At 53.4% G+C, this 19608-nt stretch overlaps 1 protein-coding gene across 1 annotated transcript; it reads left to right on the top strand.

Moving 5' to 3' along the window:
* The first annotated feature begins 1862 nt into the window (after positions 1-1862).
* Positions 1863-18804, top strand: LOC137466964 (serine/threonine-protein kinase pim-1-like). The gene is made up of 5 exons (XM_068178556.1): positions 1863-1886; positions 17369-17476; positions 17518-17556; positions 17652-18112; positions 18720-18804. The coding sequence occupies exons 1-5, from the start codon at positions 1863-1865 to the stop codon at positions 18802-18804; spliced, it is 717 nt and encodes a 238-aa protein (XP_068034657.1).
* The last annotated feature ends 804 nt before the right edge of the window (positions 18805-19608 follow it).

Here is a 19608-nt window from a genome sequence, read left to right as displayed (position 1 = left end):
AACTCAAGGTAAATTGAACATGAAACCTGTAGTAATAAAAACAGTTGATGAGAACCATCCAGTTCAGGTATGACAATACCCACTCTCCCTGGAAGGGAGACAAGGACTGCAGCTGGCCACCCAGGACCTACTTGAGTAGGGTGCCTTAGAACCATGTATGTCCCCCATAATACACCTGTTTTACCAGTAAAGAAGTCTGATGGGACTTACAAGCTTGTCCAAGATTTAAGAGAAGTTAACAAAAGAACAGTGAATCAGTACCCAGTAGTGCCTAAGCCCTATACACTACTGAGTAATATCCCCCCAGCACACCAGTGGTTTAGTGTGATAGACCTAAAAGATGCCTTTTGGGCATGTCCACTGGCAGGAGAAAGTAGGGATATGTTTGCCTCTGAATGGGGGGACCCCGATTCAGGGAGAAAAAAACAGCTTCGGTGGACTAGGTTACCACAAGGGTTTTCCAAATCCCCAAACCAAACAATTCTCCATCAAACCTGAGATAAAGATCATCCAGTATGGAGATGATTTGCTTCTCTCAGAACGGGAAGAAAACAAAGTTCGAGAATCCACCATAGCATTGTTAAGTTTTCTGGGGAACCAAGGACTTTGAGTATCAAAAGGGAAACTCCGATTTGTAGAGAGGGAAGTAAAATGCCTAGGACGTGTGATTTGTCAAGGGAGCCAGTGGCTGAACCCTGAGAGAATTGCAGGGATTGCCTCACTCCCACGGCCAAAATCTAAGAGAGAAGTCAGAGGGCTTTTAGGCCTGTTGGGATATTGTAGGCTATGGATTGAAGGATACATGCAGGCCATCAGGTTCTTGTTTGAAAAGTTAATAGAAGAAGAGATAAGGTGGGAAGAAGACGACAAGCAAATTTTGAAGCTTTAAAGAAAAAATTAGTCAGTGCAGCAGCACTGAGTCTTCCTGCCTTAGACAAACCCTTCTATCTGTTTGTGGATATAGAAAAAGGGGCAGCACATGGAGTGTTAGCACAGGACCGGGGAGGATCCAGGAAACCAGTGGCCAGTTTATCAAAACTGCAAGACCCTGCCAGCTGGGGGTGGCCAACCTGCATTCAGGCGGTGGCAGCAAGCACCCTACTCGTAGAAGAAAGCAAAAAATTAACCTCTGGGGGAAAATTGAAAATATATACCACTCACTCAGTAAGGAGTATCCTCAGCTAAAAGGCTGAGAAATGGCTCACTGATTCCCAAGTGCTAAAATATGAAGCCATCCTAATAGACAATGGATAATTAGAGTTAATTGTGAGTAACCAACTGAACCCTGCCCAGTTTTTAGATGGAAATCCAGGTGAGGAATTAATATATAATTGCCTAGAGGTTATAAATTATCAAACTAAAGTAAGAGAGGACCTAACACATCAACCATTCCAAGGAGGGAAATGATTGTACATTGATGGATTTCCACAGGTAATCCGGGGACAATGGGTATCAGGATACATTATGGTAGATGAAGAGTTAGTGGCCCTAGAAAAAGGAAAGTTACCTTCCAACTGGTCAGCCCAAGCATGTGAGTTGTATGCCCTAAAGCAAACTCTGGAAATATTAGCACAGAAAAGAGGAACAATATATACAGACTCAAAATATGCTTTTGGAGTAGTGCATACCTATGGGAAAATCTGGGAAGAGTGTGGGCTATTAAATTCAATGGGGAAAGGAACTAAAAACTTATTTTAGAAGTGATAGAAACCTTACAAATACCAGAAGAATTGGCAGTAGTATATGTTAAAGGACATAAAAAAGGGGTGACTCAAGAAGAACAAGGGAACCATTTAGCAGATTTAGACGCTAAGAATTCAGCCAAATCAGGGTCAGAAAAACTAATGATAGCATTAACCCCTATGGGAGAAATAGAAGAAGTTCCCGTATTCAGTGAGACAGAAGAGAAAGAATTCCTTAGAATAGGAGCTAAGAATGTTAACAAAAGGAAGTGGAGATTAGCAGATGGGAGACAAATGTTGAATAAACTCCTTGCCAGGAAAATGTTAGAAGGCATACATGGAACAACACATTGGGGTACACAAGCGCTAAGTGATCAATTTCTAAGGGACTGGGGCTGCATTGGAATTTTTTTGGGATAGCTAAGCAAGTAACTGAAAGGTGTGTGATATGCCAACAAGTGAGTCAGAAAATCATGAGGAAAACACCCAGAGGAGGGCAAGAACTAGCCTTAAGACCCTATCAAAACATCCAAGTAGACTTTACCGAGCTTCCCCATGTACAATGGTGGAAGTTTTTACTAGTGATAGTAGGCAACTTGACTCACTGGGTAGAGGCGGTACCCACGGTTAAAGCCAATGCCAATGTTGTGAGTAAAACACTTCTAGAATCAATCATTCCCCAATATGGGATGGTGAACAGGATTGATTCAGACCAAGGAACTCATTTCACCTCTAAAATATTGCAAAAAGTTGTTCAAACCCTGGGAGTAAATGGGAATTACATACTCCATGGCATCCACAGAGTTCTGGTCACACTGAGAGGATGAATCAAACTCTTAAAAGAGCTCTAGTTGAGCTGATGACTGAAACCCACGTCATAGATAAAATGTCTCCCTTTGTCCTTATTAAAAATTAGAAACCAACCCCGGTCAGATCTGGGGGTGTCACCCTATGAAATGACATTTGGTTACCCTTTTTGACCTCACCCCAGAGCATTGCCATCTATGAGGAAGGGGAAGCCAATGCCAAGAAATATGTCTATAGGAGAAACCTTACAAGGGCTAAGACATAAAGGGGCAATTCCTCAAACTAACACCCTGGATTTCAGAATCCATAATGTTAATTCTGGGGATTGGATCAAGTAATGATCAAGTCATGGAGAGATCAACCTCTAACTCCTCAGTGGGAAGGTCCCTTTCAGGTACTGTTCATCACCGAATCAGCCGTGTGAACTGCAGAGTGGGGATGGACTCATGCCAACAGTTAAAGGCCCGGTAGAAGAACCCAAAGAGTGAACTACAACATCCAGACTGGGTGAAACGAGATTGACTCTTAAGCAGAGACTGAAAGACAACCAGAAAGACACCAAGATGCCCAAAGTCAAGCTTCCACCAACCAGTTTGAGGACTGTCTTCCTGTGTTAATGGGTGAGAATTATCAGCATCTGTTGATGGGAAGTACACAAGGGTCCATAAAAGGTGATGGGACAGCTTCTTTAAGAAAATAAGACAAAGGAAGCAGGGCAAGACCCCTTTGTTCACTACCAAGAAGACCCCATAGCCCTGCTGTGGGTAGCAACCCCGTAGGCATGGTAAGGTAGGGACAAAAGGCCATACTGGACATCTGTAATTCCCCAACTGTCTTTGAATACAAAAGGGACTGGAGGGCGAGACCGAGCTGGCCTCTGGACCCCTAAGATACAATGACTATGGGTCGCAACCACATAGGCACGGTAGATGGGAGTCAGAGCCATACTGGACCTCTGTAAGGCCCTTTTGTCCATTCCAAATAAGTGTGTCTAAGGAAAACCTGAGATTTTTCTCCTGTTCCCACTGTCCTTGCCCACATCAACAGCTGCTAGTATGACTCATTCAAGAGAGAGAGAATTTTTTTAATGTAATTGTTCAAGCAAAATGACTTATAGAAAAAGAAAAGGGGGTTTGTTATAGATGGGTAATCCTATTGTTGACTCTCACAATTAAGGGGTGAATATTAAGTATATGTTAAGAGAAGTTGTGTAGGTGTATAGTTATCTTTCCTCTCCCTCTTGCATTGTTATCACGGGATGCCCTCAGTAGTCAAGGCATTTGGGAGGGTCGGCTTGTTGCTATGGCAGCGCCTGACCTCCAATCAAGCTGTAAGAAAGTGATCTCCACCACTGGACAGCGAAGAAGAAGTGGATTGACAAGACTTTGGGAGGGGCTAGAGGTATAAAAGATAGAGCATCCATTTTGTAGATGAGCACAGGGTGACTGAATGCTTTGCTTCTGGCACTGTATTTATTCTTTATTCACTCTTCTGTTGTATTTTGATAAGGTCGTAATAAACCATTTACATTTGTGAAAGTGAAAATAGTTTCTCACATGGGGTTAGGGAATGTGGGGCAAGGTGTCCACACTGGGTCAGACCTCAAGTTAAACTTCTCTGACCTGGCCAGACCTCTTTAGGAGCGGCCCTACATCAATATCAATCACAGAATGCTGCAATCACCTCTTCTCTAATGAGAACAGTAATAAAAGACACTCTTTAAAATAGGAATACATATTTCTTAGAAGCTCTTTGAAATATTTCTCCATAACTGTAAAAGGAAACCTTCTTAATGAACTACATTAGAGCAGAGGGGAATCAAGGCAGAGCCATGGTTTGTCAGAAGTTGCTTGATCCTAATGAGCCCTGTGGTGCATTTGGAGCTGAGCCCTGGAACCTCAAGGCCTGAGAGGAGATTGCACAAACCTTTCCACTAGTCAAAGTCAGAGGAAAAACCCAAAATGTCTCACAGCATTAATGGGTGCCACTGAGGTCCATCCCAAACACAGGCTCCTCATGGACTCCTTGGAGGAGAGAACTGGAGGCCAGGATGGTAAAAAAAAATCTCAGGAACTCAGTGTGGAAAGGAAAATCCAAAGTACCTTAAACTCCTTGAGTATCTCAAAGCATCAATGAGCCCCACTGAGTGTCAGTACAAAGCTCTCAAGGGACACGTTAAAGCAGATAATTGGGGCCATGATTGCACAAACCTCTCACAGAGTCTGGATCAAAAGGGAAACACCAAGTACCTTAAAAGAACTGAAGTATTAATGAGCCCCACTGAGTGTTGTTCCTGACAAAGCCTCTCCAGGGACTAATTACAGCAGATAATTGGAGGCCATGATTGCACACAGCTCATAGAGACTCCAAGGCAAAAGCAAAAGCCAAAGTCCTTTGAAAAACCTGCAGTCCCTGGGAGCATGAAGGAGCCCCCAGGGCCATTCCTGAGCAAGGTTCCCCAGGGACTCCTTCCAGCAGATCCTTGAGGCCACTGGGATGTGGGCTAGGGGGGGATGCTGAGGGCAGGAAAAGGGGGTGACAGTGCCCAGCCTGGCTGGGGCTGTTCCAGGAGGCCCCAGTGCCTCAGGACAAGGTGTCTCCTCACGGCCCTTGGTGGCACAGACCCTGCTGTGCCCCAGGGCACCAACACTTGGCTTCTCTTTGTCCCCACCTGTCATCAGTGCCTCCAGTTCTCTGCTCTGCCTGGGGCCTGGGGACACTTTCTCAGTCGTGTCCCTCAGTGGAACCCATTAAAAGTCAAAGAAACTTTGGAGTTGGATTCTGTCTTGGAGTTCTGGAGAGGTTTCTGCAGCTCCCTCTCAGGGCCTGATGTTCAGGGCCTGAGCACAAAGCCCCAGAGGGTCATTAAAGTCCTTGTGCTGTGTCTGTGCTTCTGAGCTGGGCTGGACTCCTGGCAAAGAGGGTGATCCTGGTAACCAAGGAGAGCTTCAAAAGCACATTTCTCTGGATGAGCAGCTCTTCTCCCAGCCCAGCAGGGCTGGGGCACTGCCTGCAGCCAGCCCGGGCACAGCACAGAGGCACAGAGAGCTTCCATCAGTCAGGGCTGGGAAGGTGCTGAGAAGTGCCTGGGGCAGAATCAGTGCCAGCCCTTGGCACAGGAACCTCTGGCTGCAGGACAATGCAGCTGCAGCTCCTGGAGTGATTTCCTAAAGCTGGAACATCCCAATGCCCCCAAACCCTGTGAGTACATTCTCTGATCATCTCTTGTGCAGAGCAGCCAGGGGTGCCCAGGGCTGTCCTGCAGAGCAGGGTCCTGCAGCCCAGGGTGCTGTGCTGGGCCAGGGACTCTGCTGCCTGCCAGGGACAGCTCTCAGCCGGCCCGGGGAGCTGCTCCCAGCACTGGGGGACAAAATGTGGGTAGAAGGAGACAGCTGGAAAGGCTGGAAAGTGTTCTTCTTGTGTGGTGAGGATTCTGTGTTGCTCAGGATTGCTCCCAGCATGACATTTACCTCCAGAACATTTCCAAGCATATTAAACAGGGAGCACAGCCAGTCATGGGCTACAAAATGGGAAAATCCTGCATTTTTAGTGTACTGATCTGTGTTGCCTGTATGGGAAATTGCACATAGATATTCATCTCTCAGTTCACGATGAGAAATATAAAAAAATTGTCTCAGATCTGAATAAACCAGGCAGTGACAGAAATGAGCACAGGGCCCCTTAGAGGCAGCATCAGTGTTGCTTTTCCAGCCTCCTCAGGGTTGCTCTGACATTGCCATCAGAGCCTGCAGAGCCAGAGCTGCCCCTGGGCAGTGCCTGAGCTGGGAGGGGTCTGCAGGGCAGAGCTGAGCCCCCAGGGCTGGGCTGGGCTCTGGCAGCACTGGCAGGGCCCAGCCCTGGGCACAGGGGAGCAGCTGCTGGCAGGGACAGCTCCAGGCAGCAGAGCCCTGGGAAGACAGGGTTGGGAAAGTGCCCCCAAGCTGTGCTGGGATATTTAAAGTCCTCTCCAAACCCAACTATTCCATGATTACTTTTATTACAGAACCCCATGTGCAGCCACAGCCAATGTCCAACAGCAGCTCCAACAGCCACTTCCTCCTGCTGGCACTGGCAGACGCGCGGCAGCTGCAGCTCCTGCATTTCTGCCTCTTCCTGGGCCTCTCCCTGGCTGCCCTCCTGGGCAACGGCCTCATCATCAGCGCCGTAGCCTGCGGCCACCACCTGCACTCGCCCATGTTCTTCTTCCTGCTCAACCTGGCCCTCAGCGACCTGGGCTCCATCTGCACCACTGTCCCCAAAGCCATGCACAATTCCCTCTGGGACACCAGCACCATCTCCTACATGGCATGTGCTGCACAGCTTTTTCTGATTATCTTCTTCCTTGGGACAGAGTTTTCCCTCCTGACCATCATGTGCTATGACCACTATGTGTCCATCTGCAAACCCCTGCACTACGGGACCCTCCTGGGCAGCAGAGCTTGTGCCCACATGGCAGCAGCTGCCTGGGCCAGTGCCTTTCTCAATGCTCTGCTGCACACGGCCAATACATTTTCCCTGCCCCTGTGCCATGGCACTGCCCTGGGCCAGGTCTTCTGTGAAATCCCCCAGATCCTCAAGCTCTCCTGCTCCAAATCCTACTTCAGGGAACTTTGGCTCATTGTGGTTAGTGGCTGTTTAGCTTTTGGCTGTTTTGTGTTCATTGTTTTCTCCTATGTGCAGATCTTCGGGGCTGTGCTGAGGATCCCCTCTGAGCAGGGATGGCACAAAGCTTTTTCCACCTGCCTCCCTCACCTGGCTGTGGTCTCCCTGTTCCTCACAACTGCCACATTTGCTCACCTGAAGCCCCCCTCCATCTCCTCACCATCCCTGGATCTGGCCTTGTCAGTTCTGTACTCGGTGGTGCCTCCAGCCCTGAACCCCCTCATCTACAGCCTGAGGAACCAGGAGCTCAAGTTTGCAGTGAGGAGACTGATGACTGGATGCTTTCAGGAACATTAAACTGCTGGCCAATTTCTGCAAATCACTTGTAATAAAAGTTATCTTTGATGCTTCTTGTTGGTTTCATTTTGGAGGTTCTTTTTCTTTGTTTAACATTTTAATGTTGTCCACAAAGAAATGTCCTTGTTTGTGCCATTTCTCATTTTGTTTCTCTCCACCTTCCCTGTGGCCACAGACTGTGTCAATGAGGGGCAGTGCTCTTGGTGGATTTAAAGGAACTAAAGGGTCTGCCAGCAGAGTTTTCTGCAGAGATGCCCTTTTGTTGCCTTCTCTGGAGCTGCAGCAGCAATGTCTGTGTGCAGAGCAGGGGACAGAGTGGCTGGACAGCAGCCAGGCAGAAAGGGACCTGCAGGGACTGATGGACAGCAGGCTGGACATGAGCCAGCAGTGTGCCCAGGTGGCCAAGAAGGCCATTGGCTCCTGGCCTAGTTCAGGAATGGTGTGGCCAGCAGGACCAGGGCAGTGATTCTTCCCCTGTGCTTGGCACTCGTTGGGCAGCACCTCGAGTGCCGTGTCCTGGCACTTGGACTTGTTAAACCTCACCTTGTTGGATTTGGGCCCTGGATCCAGCCTGTCCAGGTCCCTGTGCAGAGCCCTCCTCCCCTCCAGCAGATCAACACTCACAGGCAGCTTGTCATCTGCAAATTTCCTGATGGTGGACTCAGTCCCCTCATCCAGATCATCAATGCAGACATTGAAATCCACGCTGGCTGGCTCTGACCCCTTGGCCATCCTGTGGGTGCCCTGTGATGGCACTCAGGGTGATCTGTTCCATAACCTTGCCAGGCACCGAGGTCAGGCTGACAGGCCTGGAGTTCCCCAGATCCTCCTTCCAGTTTTTCTTGGGGATGGGCTCACACTGGCTCCTCCAGTGCTCTGGGACCTCCCTGCTGAGCCAGGGACTGATGGTAAATGATGGAGAGCAGCTTGGCGAGTTCATCCACCAGCTCCCTCATCCCCCTAGGATGGATCCCATCTGATCCCATACACCTGTGAGCATCTGAGTGTCTCAGCAGGTCCCCAGCTGCTCCCTCCTGGACTACAGGGGGCTGTTCTGCTCCCTGTGCCTATCTACCAGCTCAGGAGATTTCTTGTCCTGAGGACAACCTATCCTAATATTGAAAATTGATACAAACAAGGTGTTAAGTTACTCAGTCTTTTCTTTGTCTTTACTTACTATATTCTCCACTGCATCCAATAAAGATGTTCTCCTTATCCCAGATTTTGCTATTAATTTATTTACAGAAACCTTTTCAATTATTTTTCACAGAAGTGGCCAACTTAAGCAGTAGTTGAGTTTCACCTCTCAACTTTTCTTTCTCCATGACCTAATAACATCCTTTAACACTTCCAAAGTTGCCTGACATTCTGTCCAAAGTTAATGCACCCTCTATTTTTCCTTTGAGTTCCCACAGAAGCTCCATGGGCAGTCAGGGCAGTCATTTTCCTCACCAGCTCATCTTTTGCTACACTGGCACAGGCTGCTCCTTCCCCTGTAAGATTACTTCCTTGAAATGTGTCCATCCTCCCAGGACCCCTTTGTTTTAAAGGGCTGTTTCCCTTAAAAAAATCAGTACCTGATTCGGTACTCCCCAAATCTGCATCCTAAATAGGCCAAAGTCTGCCCTTCCTAATTTCAGTGTGGAAGTTTTGTTGCTACCCCTCCTTCTTTCACAAAACATTGAAATCTTGATTATTTCATGGTCAGTGTGCCCCAGGCAGCCTCCGACCCCCACATCTGCCACCAGCGCTTCTCTGTTTGTGAGCAGCAGGAGACAGAGCTTTCCTTGGGAGTGGAGTGTTACCAAAAATTCAGTAAAACAGAAAACTCCTTAACCCCAATGCAGCATTAAGAAGCAGCATTCTTTATTCAGCCGGATGCACGGGGGATAGCTCCTCCCAAAGCCGAGCGTGCTGAGTACAGTTTCTGTTCATATTCTGTATTTTGCACACATATTCATTGATTGTCCTGGACTAAACACACGTCTGATAATCATTCCCCCAGAATCATTAACGTATTTCCCCTCCCCTTTTGCATGCTCTCTTCTGTTCTGGGGGTCTCTCTGGTGGTCCCTGGTGGTCGTGGACCCCAGTGTTCCAGTGGGCCTGGCTGAGCTGGCAGGACACTGAGGCTGGTGAACTTCCAGTTCCCCTTCTGACACAATGAGCATTGTGTGGTTTCCATAGGCCTGGGGTTTTGGAGAACAAGCTCCGGTGTTAACTCACCTGGTGTAGATAATTTATCATCTGGTAACATGAGGTCACAGAGTTATGTGAGGTCATCGAGCAGCTACAGCATCATAGACTGCCTCTGTGACATCCCAGAGCCTGCTGTGACATCATAGGGCAGAGGTCTGATATCCCAGAGCAGGCTGTGACATCACCGAGGGGCTGTGTGACATCCCAGGAGGGCTCTGTGACGTCACTGGGGTGGTCACTCCGCCCCAGCTCCCCCTCACAGTTTCTCCCAACAAGTCCAATGCTGTTCATGCCCAGCGGGGTCCCTTATCCCCTGGTATCCCCCCGGTCCACCTGGAGCCACAGCCCCCACCAAAGGACATTCCACAGGATCCCCCCCAGAGCCTGACATGGGGAAAAGGGGCCAGGGCTGTGTGACCAGGACATCAAGGACGTGGATTATCCATGTCCCTGTGGCCTGGGTTGGGTTCCCCAGGGCAGGAAAGATGTCTGGCAGCTGGAGCAGGGTTAGGGAAGGGCCTCCAAGGTAGGGCTGGAGCCCTTGGGCTGTGAGCAGAGGCTGAGGGAGCTGGGCTTGTCCAGCCCAGAGCAGGGAAGGCTGAGGGGCTCCTCATCCTAGCCTGGCAGTGCCAGCAAGGAGGGGATGGAGAACACAGAGCCAGGCACTTCACCCTAAGACAGCTTTGTGGCTGCCCCAGCTTTGGGATGGGCCCTGGGCCTGGAGCAGGAGCAGCTCTGGAGGGCCCCAAGGCCGGGGCTCTTGTGCTGGCCTGGGCAGATGGGATGGCAGCAGGGGCTGCAGAGCTCTCAGCACCTCAGCCCGAGGGGAGCAGGGCACCCAGGGAGCCTCCTTTGGCCTTGGCCAAGCCCCTTCCCCCATGGCTGGGGCTGAGTCCTGGCTGAGCTGCAGCTGCTGCTGTGCCCTGGCCAGGGGCTGAGGCCGTGGGGCCAGTGGCCAGAGCAGCCTGGGCTGAGCAGAGCTGTGGGGCCAGAGCTGGCTGGGCTGTGCTGGGGAGAGGCCCTTGGTGCTGCACAGAGCTCAGGGCAGCTGGCAGAGCTTGCAGGGAGCTGGGCTGGGCTCAGAGAGCCTGGCACAGGAACCATCAGTGTCCATCCCAGCCTGGCTGAGCGTGCAGGGCAGGACTCAGCCCAGGCCTTGTGGGGCAGGGCCAGCGCCTGTGCAAGGCACGGAAAACAGGCAAGTGTCTGAGAGAGGAGGCTGCTCTGTGCCCTTGGGGGCATGGACACAGCAGGGAGGGGGCCCAGGACATTTGTCTCCGCCCGCCTCTGTCCCCAGCCCTTGGCAGCCCTGGCTGCTGAGCCCAGCTTTGCCCTGGGCTGAGTTTGGCTGTGGCCCAGCTCCATCCTCCTGCGGGGCTCAGGGCCTGTTCCCGGCCATGGCCAGCCCTGGCCGGCCTCTCTGCTGGCCCAGAGGCCGGCAGAGCCCGGGGCAGGGCTGTCTGTGCAGCCCCACAGGTGCCACGGGCTCTGCAGGAGCTGGCAGAGGCTGCCCAGCAGGGAGGCCATGGGGCACAGAGCCCCAAGGCTGCTGTGGGCACCACGGCACAGGGGCCGTTCCCAGCCGCAATGCTCCTGTCCTGGGCTGGGCCTGCACAGGGGCTGTGGCACCATGGCCGGGCCAGCACAGGGTCACAAAGGGGCCACGCAGCCGCTGCCAGGGCTGACAGCAAGGCCGGGCACAGACAAGGAATTGCTGAGCATGGCCTGCGCTGGCCAGGGCTGACTGTGCCAAAGGCAGAGCTCAGCTGCCCTTGGTGGCTGCAGGAACACTCAGGAGCCCAAAGAGCCTCCATGGCTGTGCTGGAGACCAAGGCTGGAGCAGGGAAATGCAGGCTGCTGCGCCATGGGGAGGGCATTGAATTCCAGCACACACCTCAGCTCTCTGATGGTCCCGGCACCATGCTGGGCCCTGTTTCAGACTGGAGCAGAGCAGATGTTGATGGCACAGGAGCCCTGCGGGGCTGGCAGGGACCTGCAGCTTGCAAGGTGCTCTGCTCTCCCTCAGCTCCTCTCTGAGAGATCCAATCCCAGTTCGGCACCTCAGGGCACAAGTGGCACTGCCTGTCCATGGGCACACAGCTGATATCTGCCTGGAAAGGGGCACAGGTTTAAATTCTTGTACATTTCATAATATACAAGGACATTTTTATTATCTGGGTCACTTGAGTACTTTTAAGAAATACCAAAGTCTTCCCTCCAGGAACAGGAATTTCCTGGAAGTGTACTGATGGGAGAAGGAGAAGAAATACTGCTCTTCCCCTTTACTTGAGTCACCAATATTGTTTACTACATCATCTCTCTCTTCCTTCAGGTATTTCCACCTCTTCTGTTGAAATGGCCATGTCTAAGGACATCTCTTCACTAGACCAGCTGGATCTATGTCCTTCCTGTTACTCCCAGATTTCCTCCTCCAGATGCTCTCTGGTCACGCAAGGGCCTCTCAACTGACTGGTTACATGCTTTGAGCTTCAGGGAGTTGCCCAATCTTTAAGAAGTCCAAATAAATATCACATTAATCAACACCTTACTTATATTAATATCTGTCACAGTATTGCCTTTTCTTATGTCTCTGTCTTAAACTGTTCCTGTATGGCAATCCCTTGGGGATGGGGGACATGTCAGATGCTGCTGGGACATCACAGAGAGCTGAGGGAAGAGCTGTGATGGTTATTAAACTGTTCAAATGTTCAACTTGTGTTTGTTGGCAAGAAACCTTTCTGTGCTTCTGAGTGTCACCATCCCTGAGCCCAAAGGACACAAACCTGATGAGTTGTGGTTCCCTGCAGGGGCCCTTGGACCTTGGCTCTGCACAGGAGAGCTCTTCATCCACTTTCCCACTTTTCCTCCCTCTGGGCATGGAAGGAGCTCGTGCCTTCAGTGTGTGACTCGTGTGTGCAAAGAGCAAATCTGGGCAGAATTGGGGCAGGGAGGGTTTGTGGGGGACCTTGGGACCTGTGCTGGGCACAGAAGGTGTTTTCCATTGCTCTGAGACTGTCTGCTGTGCAAAGTGGATTTAATATCCAGCAGAGAAATGACTTTTGCATTTGATGGAGCTGTGTCTTCCCTTGGCTTTGCTGGCTGAGAAGAAATGAACATCCCTCTGGGTCTGGGGATGCTCCTTCTCCAAGGAAAGCAGGTGGGAGTTGGAGCTAAGGAGCTGAAACTTTGGCAAAAGGTTTAATAAGACATTCAATGAACACAAAACACTTCTCAAAGCTGTATATTGGTCCATTCAACTTCACAAACTCTAAGCCATCTGAGTTTTAAGTTGCTCAAAATTTTCAAAAGGTCAGAAATAAAAGAAGAAGAGACAGAAATAGAGAATGATGAAAAAGATTTAGAGAACCACACACAGAGCTACCAACTGCTGGGTTCCAGCACTGTTCAGATCGAAATTCCAAGAGGAGGTAGGGTCAAGATGTGTGCTCGCCTTGTGCTCAGCCTTAAATACCCCTTGGTCTTCCTGGGCCCTTCCCCCAGGTGGGACTTGGGGTCATTTGGTCACTCAGGAGCTGGGCTGGGGGCTCCAGAGGTGGCTGTGGAGCATTGCCTGTGCTGTGCCAGGGACTGGCAGACACTGCTGGGCTGGGATAGAGGCCCTGGGGGGATTGGGGTTCCAGGGCAGGGCAGGGCTGGGGTTCCAGGGCAGGGCAAGGCTGGACCTGCCCCTTCCTCCCCCACACACAAAATGTTTCCAGCCCACAATCTCCTCCAGTCTGTCACAACAGGCAGTGTTGGAGGTGAAATCCCAGCTGTGGCCATGGGCACCTGCAGGAAGAAGGACAGTTCTTTTCCATAGGAATGAAAGCCCCAGTTCTCGGTTTATTTCTGATTTAATTGCCTGGAATTTATTTGGTTTTGTTGTTGCTTTGTTTCCTGTTTTGTGCCTGAAGTGTCCAGTCAAGAGCAGAGTGACTCTTGCCAAGGAACTTTGTGGTGCTGTTGCTCAATATTAAATCTGGTTTTTGCTGCTCCCTTGCTGGGGATTTTTTCAGCGCTCTCAAGCCCTCGTTGGCAACAGGGTGAAGGAGCCCTGGGCCAGGCTCTGGCCCTGGGGCACACGGGGACGCTGCCGGGGGGTCCCTGTCCCCTGTCCCGCCCCCCATGGCCCTGTGTCAGGCTCGGGGGTCGATCTCGTGGAACATCCTCTGGGGGAGGCTGCGGCGCCGGAGGCGGGGGGACCCGGGGGGACAGGGGACCCCGCTGTGCACGAGCAGCGTTGGACTTCTCTGGGGGAACTGGGAGGGGGGGCTGGGGCAGAGTCACCTCCCCAGTGACCTCACACAGCCCCTGTGATGTCACACAGCCCCTGTGATGTCACAACCCACCCTTGGATGCCACATAGCTCCCTTGTGATGTCATAGGCCCAACTCTGCGATGTCACTCTGTGATGTCACAAAGCTGTGCTGTTACAGAAGATTCTGTGATGTCAGAAATTCACCCTGTACTATGACGACACAAAGTCATCCTGTGACATCACAGTCTGTTCCATGATGTCATAGCCTGCTCTATGATGTCACACAGCCAACTCGGTGATGTCACAACCCACACTCTGATGTCCCAGAGCCACTCTCTACATGACGGCAGAGTCTGCCCTATGGCCTCACACTATGATGTCACACCCTGCTGTGCTATGTCACAAGCCCCTCAGTGATGTCACAAAACCCTCCCTGTGATGTCATACTGCCACTCTGTAATGTCACAGCACACACTTTGACCTCACTGCCCGCTCTATGATATCATACAGCCATGCCATGATGTCACAGCCTGCTCTCTGATGTCACACTGTCCCCTCTATCATGCCATAGCTGCTTGATGACCTCACACAACACGCTCTGTGATGTCATAGCCCAGTCTGTGACCTCACACAACCCATGCTGGCTGTCACACATCCCCTCTCTGACATCACAGCTGCTCTGTGCCTCCGTGACACAGCCACAGAGGCGCTGCTGTGACACAGCCCCCTCTGGGACACCCCACAGCCCCTGCCAGTGCTGAGCCCCTGTGAGCTCTGTCTGCGCCCTGCTCGTGTCCCTGCGATGCCCTGGCAGTGCCCCAGCCCTGCTGGGCTGTGCACAGGAGCTGCTCCTGGCCACAGCTGTCTCTCTGCAGCGCTGCCCTTGCCAGGAGCTGCCTCTGGGCCAGGAGCCTGGCCCAGCTCAGCAGCACAGACACAGCACCAGGACGTTAATGACCCTCTGGGGCTTTGGTGCTCTTTGCATCGGACCCAGACCTCAGAGTGTGCTCAAAGAACTTCTCAAGAACTCAAAGTCAGATTCAAAGTCCAGACTTTCTTTAACTTTTAATGGGTCCCACTGAGGGACACAACTCATGTGAAAGTGTCCCCGGGTTCCAGTTAGAGCAGAACACTGGAGGCAGTGATGACAGCTGGGGACAAACAAGGCAAAGGTGTCTCTGGTGCTGAGCAAACCTGGATATCACCATGGTGTCCTTGGACCTGCATTGTCACACTGACCCACGGTTCCATGAGGTTCCCCAGTGTCACCATGGTCACTGTCAGAGGCTGGATGAGATCAGTGTCCCGAGACACCTTGGGTTGAGCTGTCAATCAGTCCCACAGCTGGGACAGCGCTAACCCGGCTCTGAACGCCCCAGCAATCACAAGTCCCAGCTGGGGGGAGGCCCACGAAGGCCCAGGGGCTTAAAACCAAGGAGCACAAGGTCAGCCCCTGCTATGGAGTCTGCCTTCTCCTGGGGCTTGTGTCTCACCCACACTGGAACCCCAGGAGCTGGGAGCCACATGTGTGTCTTTCTGTGGAGCTTCTGTCTCTCTGTCTCTCTGTCTCTTTCCTCTCCTTCTAATGCTCTTTCTATGGAACATTTTTGGGTCCCTGAACAACTGAAGTGTTTAAGGCTGAGAGGTCCAGCTTGTTCTGGTGCTTTCCATGAACTGATTGAACTCTTGATTTATGAACCAATGCACTAGATGTGGAATCCTCCACACTGAACTCAGAAACAAACGCCGTCTGTCAGAGCATTTTCATCTTCTAGATCACTTTCAAGATGCCCATGGCGATGTTGCAATGATTATCACACAGCTCTCCATTTCTGGATGCAGGCTCTGCAGATTCTTTCTCTGCATTCAGTCAGGCTTGCATTCCCTGACAATTCCTGGTAGCCCGTCATGGTTTCTTAGGGCAGAACAGTAACAATGAAAACCTTACCAATGGCACAACTGCCCAGCCCACAAGGAAAAGAAAGAACAAGCTGTCAAGTTCTTCAAACATTTGTCCTGCTGTGCTGCAAGAGTTGAGCTGCACACAAGGTGTGGAAAGCCTAGAGAAGCTGCAGTTGGTGGCACATCTTGTGACAGAAGCTGCACCTCGTTCTCCAGGAAAGGTTCTTGGAAAGAGCAAACAGGAGTGTGGAGAAGATTCTGGGAAAACTGAAACAGCTTTTAAGAAATGAAATGAAAATGGAAAGAAACAACTGAAGATGTTTTTCTCTGTTTATTTTTATGCTCCTCTTTTCCATCTTGCACTACTGCTCCATCCCCTTAATCCAAATAGATCTCATCTCTAAGATCCATGACTTGGCGAATTTTAGACACTCTAAAATACCATGAGCTACACACAGTTTGCCTTCCCCGTTTGTTTTTTTGGGTTTTTTTGTGTTTTTTTTTTTTTTTTTTTAACCATTGCTGGAGATGTAAATGCAGTGCCTGGGTCAGGTACAAATTCTGCATTCAGGGAATGTGCCCCGATAGGGTTTGATCCTCAGCGGGGACAATGCATGGCAGCGACCGAGGGGATTCCTGTTCCCCTGTGTAGGAGTCCAGACTCTGGGTCTGGGCTGACCAGGGCAAAGTTCCCGTGTTTGGACAGGCTCAGGGGCTGCCCCCGGGGAGCGGGGGGCTGGGCGCGGGGGCGAGCAGGCAACGGAAAAACGGACACGGGGACAAACGGCCCCGGAGCTTCAGTTGCAGCGGCAGCAGCGACGGCGGCAGTCGCAGCAGCAGCAGCAGCAGCGAAAGCAGCAGCGAAAGCAGCAAAACCAGTCACTTTGAGGACTCCCTCGCCCGCTGTCCCGCACCCTCTCCCGCTCTCCCTTTCCCGGTGTCCCCTCCTCTCCCAGTCCCTCTCTCCCCTTGCCGGGCCATGTCCCCAGCCCGCCCCCGGCCCCGGGCGGGGCGGCCCCGTCCCCGCCCCGGTTCCCGGCCCCGTCCCCGTCCCCGGCCCCGTCCCCGTCCCCGTCCCGGTTCCCGGCCGCGGCCCCGTCCACGTCCCCGTCCCGGTTCCCGGCCCCGGCCCCGTCCCCGTCCCCGGCCGTCCTGCCGGGGTCTCGTCTCCGCCCGGCTCTGGTCGTGCTGGCGGTGGCGCTGCTGGGCGGGCATCAGTGCCTGGGGCTGGGGCGGCACCGCCGCCCTCTGGCTCCGCCTGGCCCGAGCCCGGCCCCGGCCCTGACGTGGGCTCCAGTCCCGGCCCCGGCCCCAGCTCCTCCCGGGCCCCGCGGAGGACACACGCGGCGCGGCCGCTCCCGCCGCCCCCGCTGCGGCTTCCCCGGCCCGAGCTCCGCCGCTCGGCAGCGCGGCCGTCGGCCCCGAGCCGCCGCTGTCCCGTTCCAGGGACAGAACGCCTGGGGAGGGCCGGCCCGGGGCACTCGGGGGGCGCTCGGGGGCCGCTCCTGGCCCCGGGCCGAGCGCTGACCGCCCCGTCCCGCCCGCAGGGAAGGCGCAGGAGGAGGCCCTGCAGGAGCGGTACCGGCTGGGTTCGCTGCTGGGCAGCGGCGGCTTCGGCAGCGTCTTCGCAGCCACGCGGCTCTCGGACGGCGCCCCGGTGAGCGGCGGGGCCGGCGGCGGGCACAGGAGGAGGGGGCGGAGGTGGAGGAGGAGCAGGAGGAGGAGATGGAGGAGGAGGAGGGGGATGGGGCTGCGCAGGGCGCAGAGCATCCCGGGCTGGGTGAGGGGTTCCTGACCCCCGACACGGCATCAGCCCCACTGATGGCATCGCGCTCCTCCCGCAGCCCGACGGCACCAGCGCACCCCTGGAGGTCGTGCTGCTGGACAAGGTCTCCACTGGCTTTCCCGGTGTCGTCCAGCTGCTGGAATGGCTTGAGCTCCCCAACGACATCGTGATGGTGCTGGAACGCCCAGAGCACTCTCAGGACCTGCACCATTTCATTCGGGAACGGGTGGTCCTGTCCGAGGAGTTGGCGCGGGATCTGTTCCGCCAGGTGCTGGAGGCCGTGCGGCACTGCACCAGCTGCGGGGTCCTGCACAGGGACATCAAGCCCAAGAACATCCTGGTTGACCTGGCCACCGGGCAGGCCAAATTGATTGACTTTGGCTGTGGCACCTACCTGCAGGACACAGCCTACACTCGCTTTGCAGGTGAGCCCACACAGGGGTGTGCTCTCAATCCCGTCATCTCATGGCCCAACACCTCACAGCCCAAGCTGGGTGTGGCAGCGGGGATTCTCCCTTTTGCTGCCCTTCATGGCACTGAGATTTCAGCTGAGCTGCTTTTGAGCAGGGCTGGGTGGGGAGCCAGCTTCCAGCCCTGCTGGCAGCCTTTGCCCACCACTCTGGGCAGGACTGAGGCTAGGGCTGGGCAGCCAGCCCAACAAAAACACCCCTGGGTGGGGTAGCAGAGAGGGGTGGCCAGAACCTGTGTCCCAGCCGGTTTGGGGTGCAGGTGAGAAAGGGCTTGGACTGCTCCACTCACCTGGTTTCTTTTGGCTTCATAATGGTTTTTGGGGCAGTGCAGGCAGGGAGGATGAGGGCATGGTTTTCCCAAGCACTGAGTGGGATTTTCCTCCTCATGGTCGGGCCTTGCCAGGGCTTCCACTGCTCTCTTCCAACCCCAGTGGCTTCTTTTCCATCCCCGAGTCTGTACACAAGTCCCAGGTGCTGGCGAGAGGGCAGCGGTCACCCCGTGTGCCACTGGGGCGGCCCCCACACACCCAGGGATGCTGGAGCCAGGCTCAGGGAGCAGCAGCGTCCCCCTGATGAACCCCATCTGTATTCCCTAGGAACACGGTCATACAGCCCCCCAGAATGGACCCAGTTTTGCTGGTACTACGGCAAGCCAGCTACCATCTGGTCCCTGGGCATCCTGCTGCACCAGATGGTCTGCGGGGAGCACCCTTTCAGGAGGGGCTGGAACATCAGCTGTGACCATGAGCTCTCGCTGCCAGGACGGCTCTCTCAAGGTGGATCCTCATCTCTGGCCACAGGGGCAATACCAGTGCTGGGAGACAGCAGCAGCTCGTGAGCATCCCTCTCTGGCAGCTGCTGAGGAGGTGGCACATGTCCTGCTCTCCTGCTCTCCTCCAAAACAGGGAATTGATGGGGAAGTTTAGGCCCAGCTCTGAGCACATCCAGCATGGCCTGGGCACGGGAATAGTGGGGCAAAGCCAACAGGAGCCTTCTCCAACTGACCGGTGGTTTCTGGTTTCTCTGTCCAGAGTGCCAAGATCTGATCAGGAGGTGTTTATCCATGCTGCACTCGGACAGGCCCTCATTAGAAGAGCTGTTCCGTGATCCCTGGCTGCAGGATATTGATCTGCCCTAGAAGAAGGGAGAGAGCCACAGGCACACTTTGATGCAAGGCCCTGGTAAGTTACAGCTCCACACATGCCTTGGCAATCAGAAGCAAAGGAACGCAGACATTTTGTCCTGCCTGTGTCACTGCCCAGGGGTCATCAGATGGGAACACGCAGCCCTTGTGCTGGAGCTGAGCTGCTCTGCCCAGCACTGCTGGCCACCATCCGAACTGGTTTTGCTTGTCCTGGTTCCCTGACAGCTGGGGCCCTGGGCAGAACCCTGACAGCCTGGGCTCACCCCAGGGAAGGAGAAGAAGCCCCTGGAGAAGCTGTACCAGGTGGGGCTGTTGCTGCTGGGGACAGTGAGGACGACATCAAGGATGACAACCTCTTCCTCCACCTGGTCACCGGCAGCTGAGGATGATGGACTTTGATT

Source organism: Anomalospiza imberbis, unplaced genomic scaffold, assembly GCF_031753505.1.
Source record: "Anomalospiza imberbis isolate Cuckoo-Finch-1a 21T00152 unplaced genomic scaffold, ASM3175350v1 scaffold_48, whole genome shotgun sequence".
Taxonomy (NCBI): domain Eukaryota; kingdom Metazoa; phylum Chordata; class Aves; order Passeriformes; family Viduidae; genus Anomalospiza; species Anomalospiza imberbis.
The sequence above is the reverse complement of the archived record's forward strand: the minus strand, read 5'-3'. Positions and strand labels throughout refer to the sequence as shown.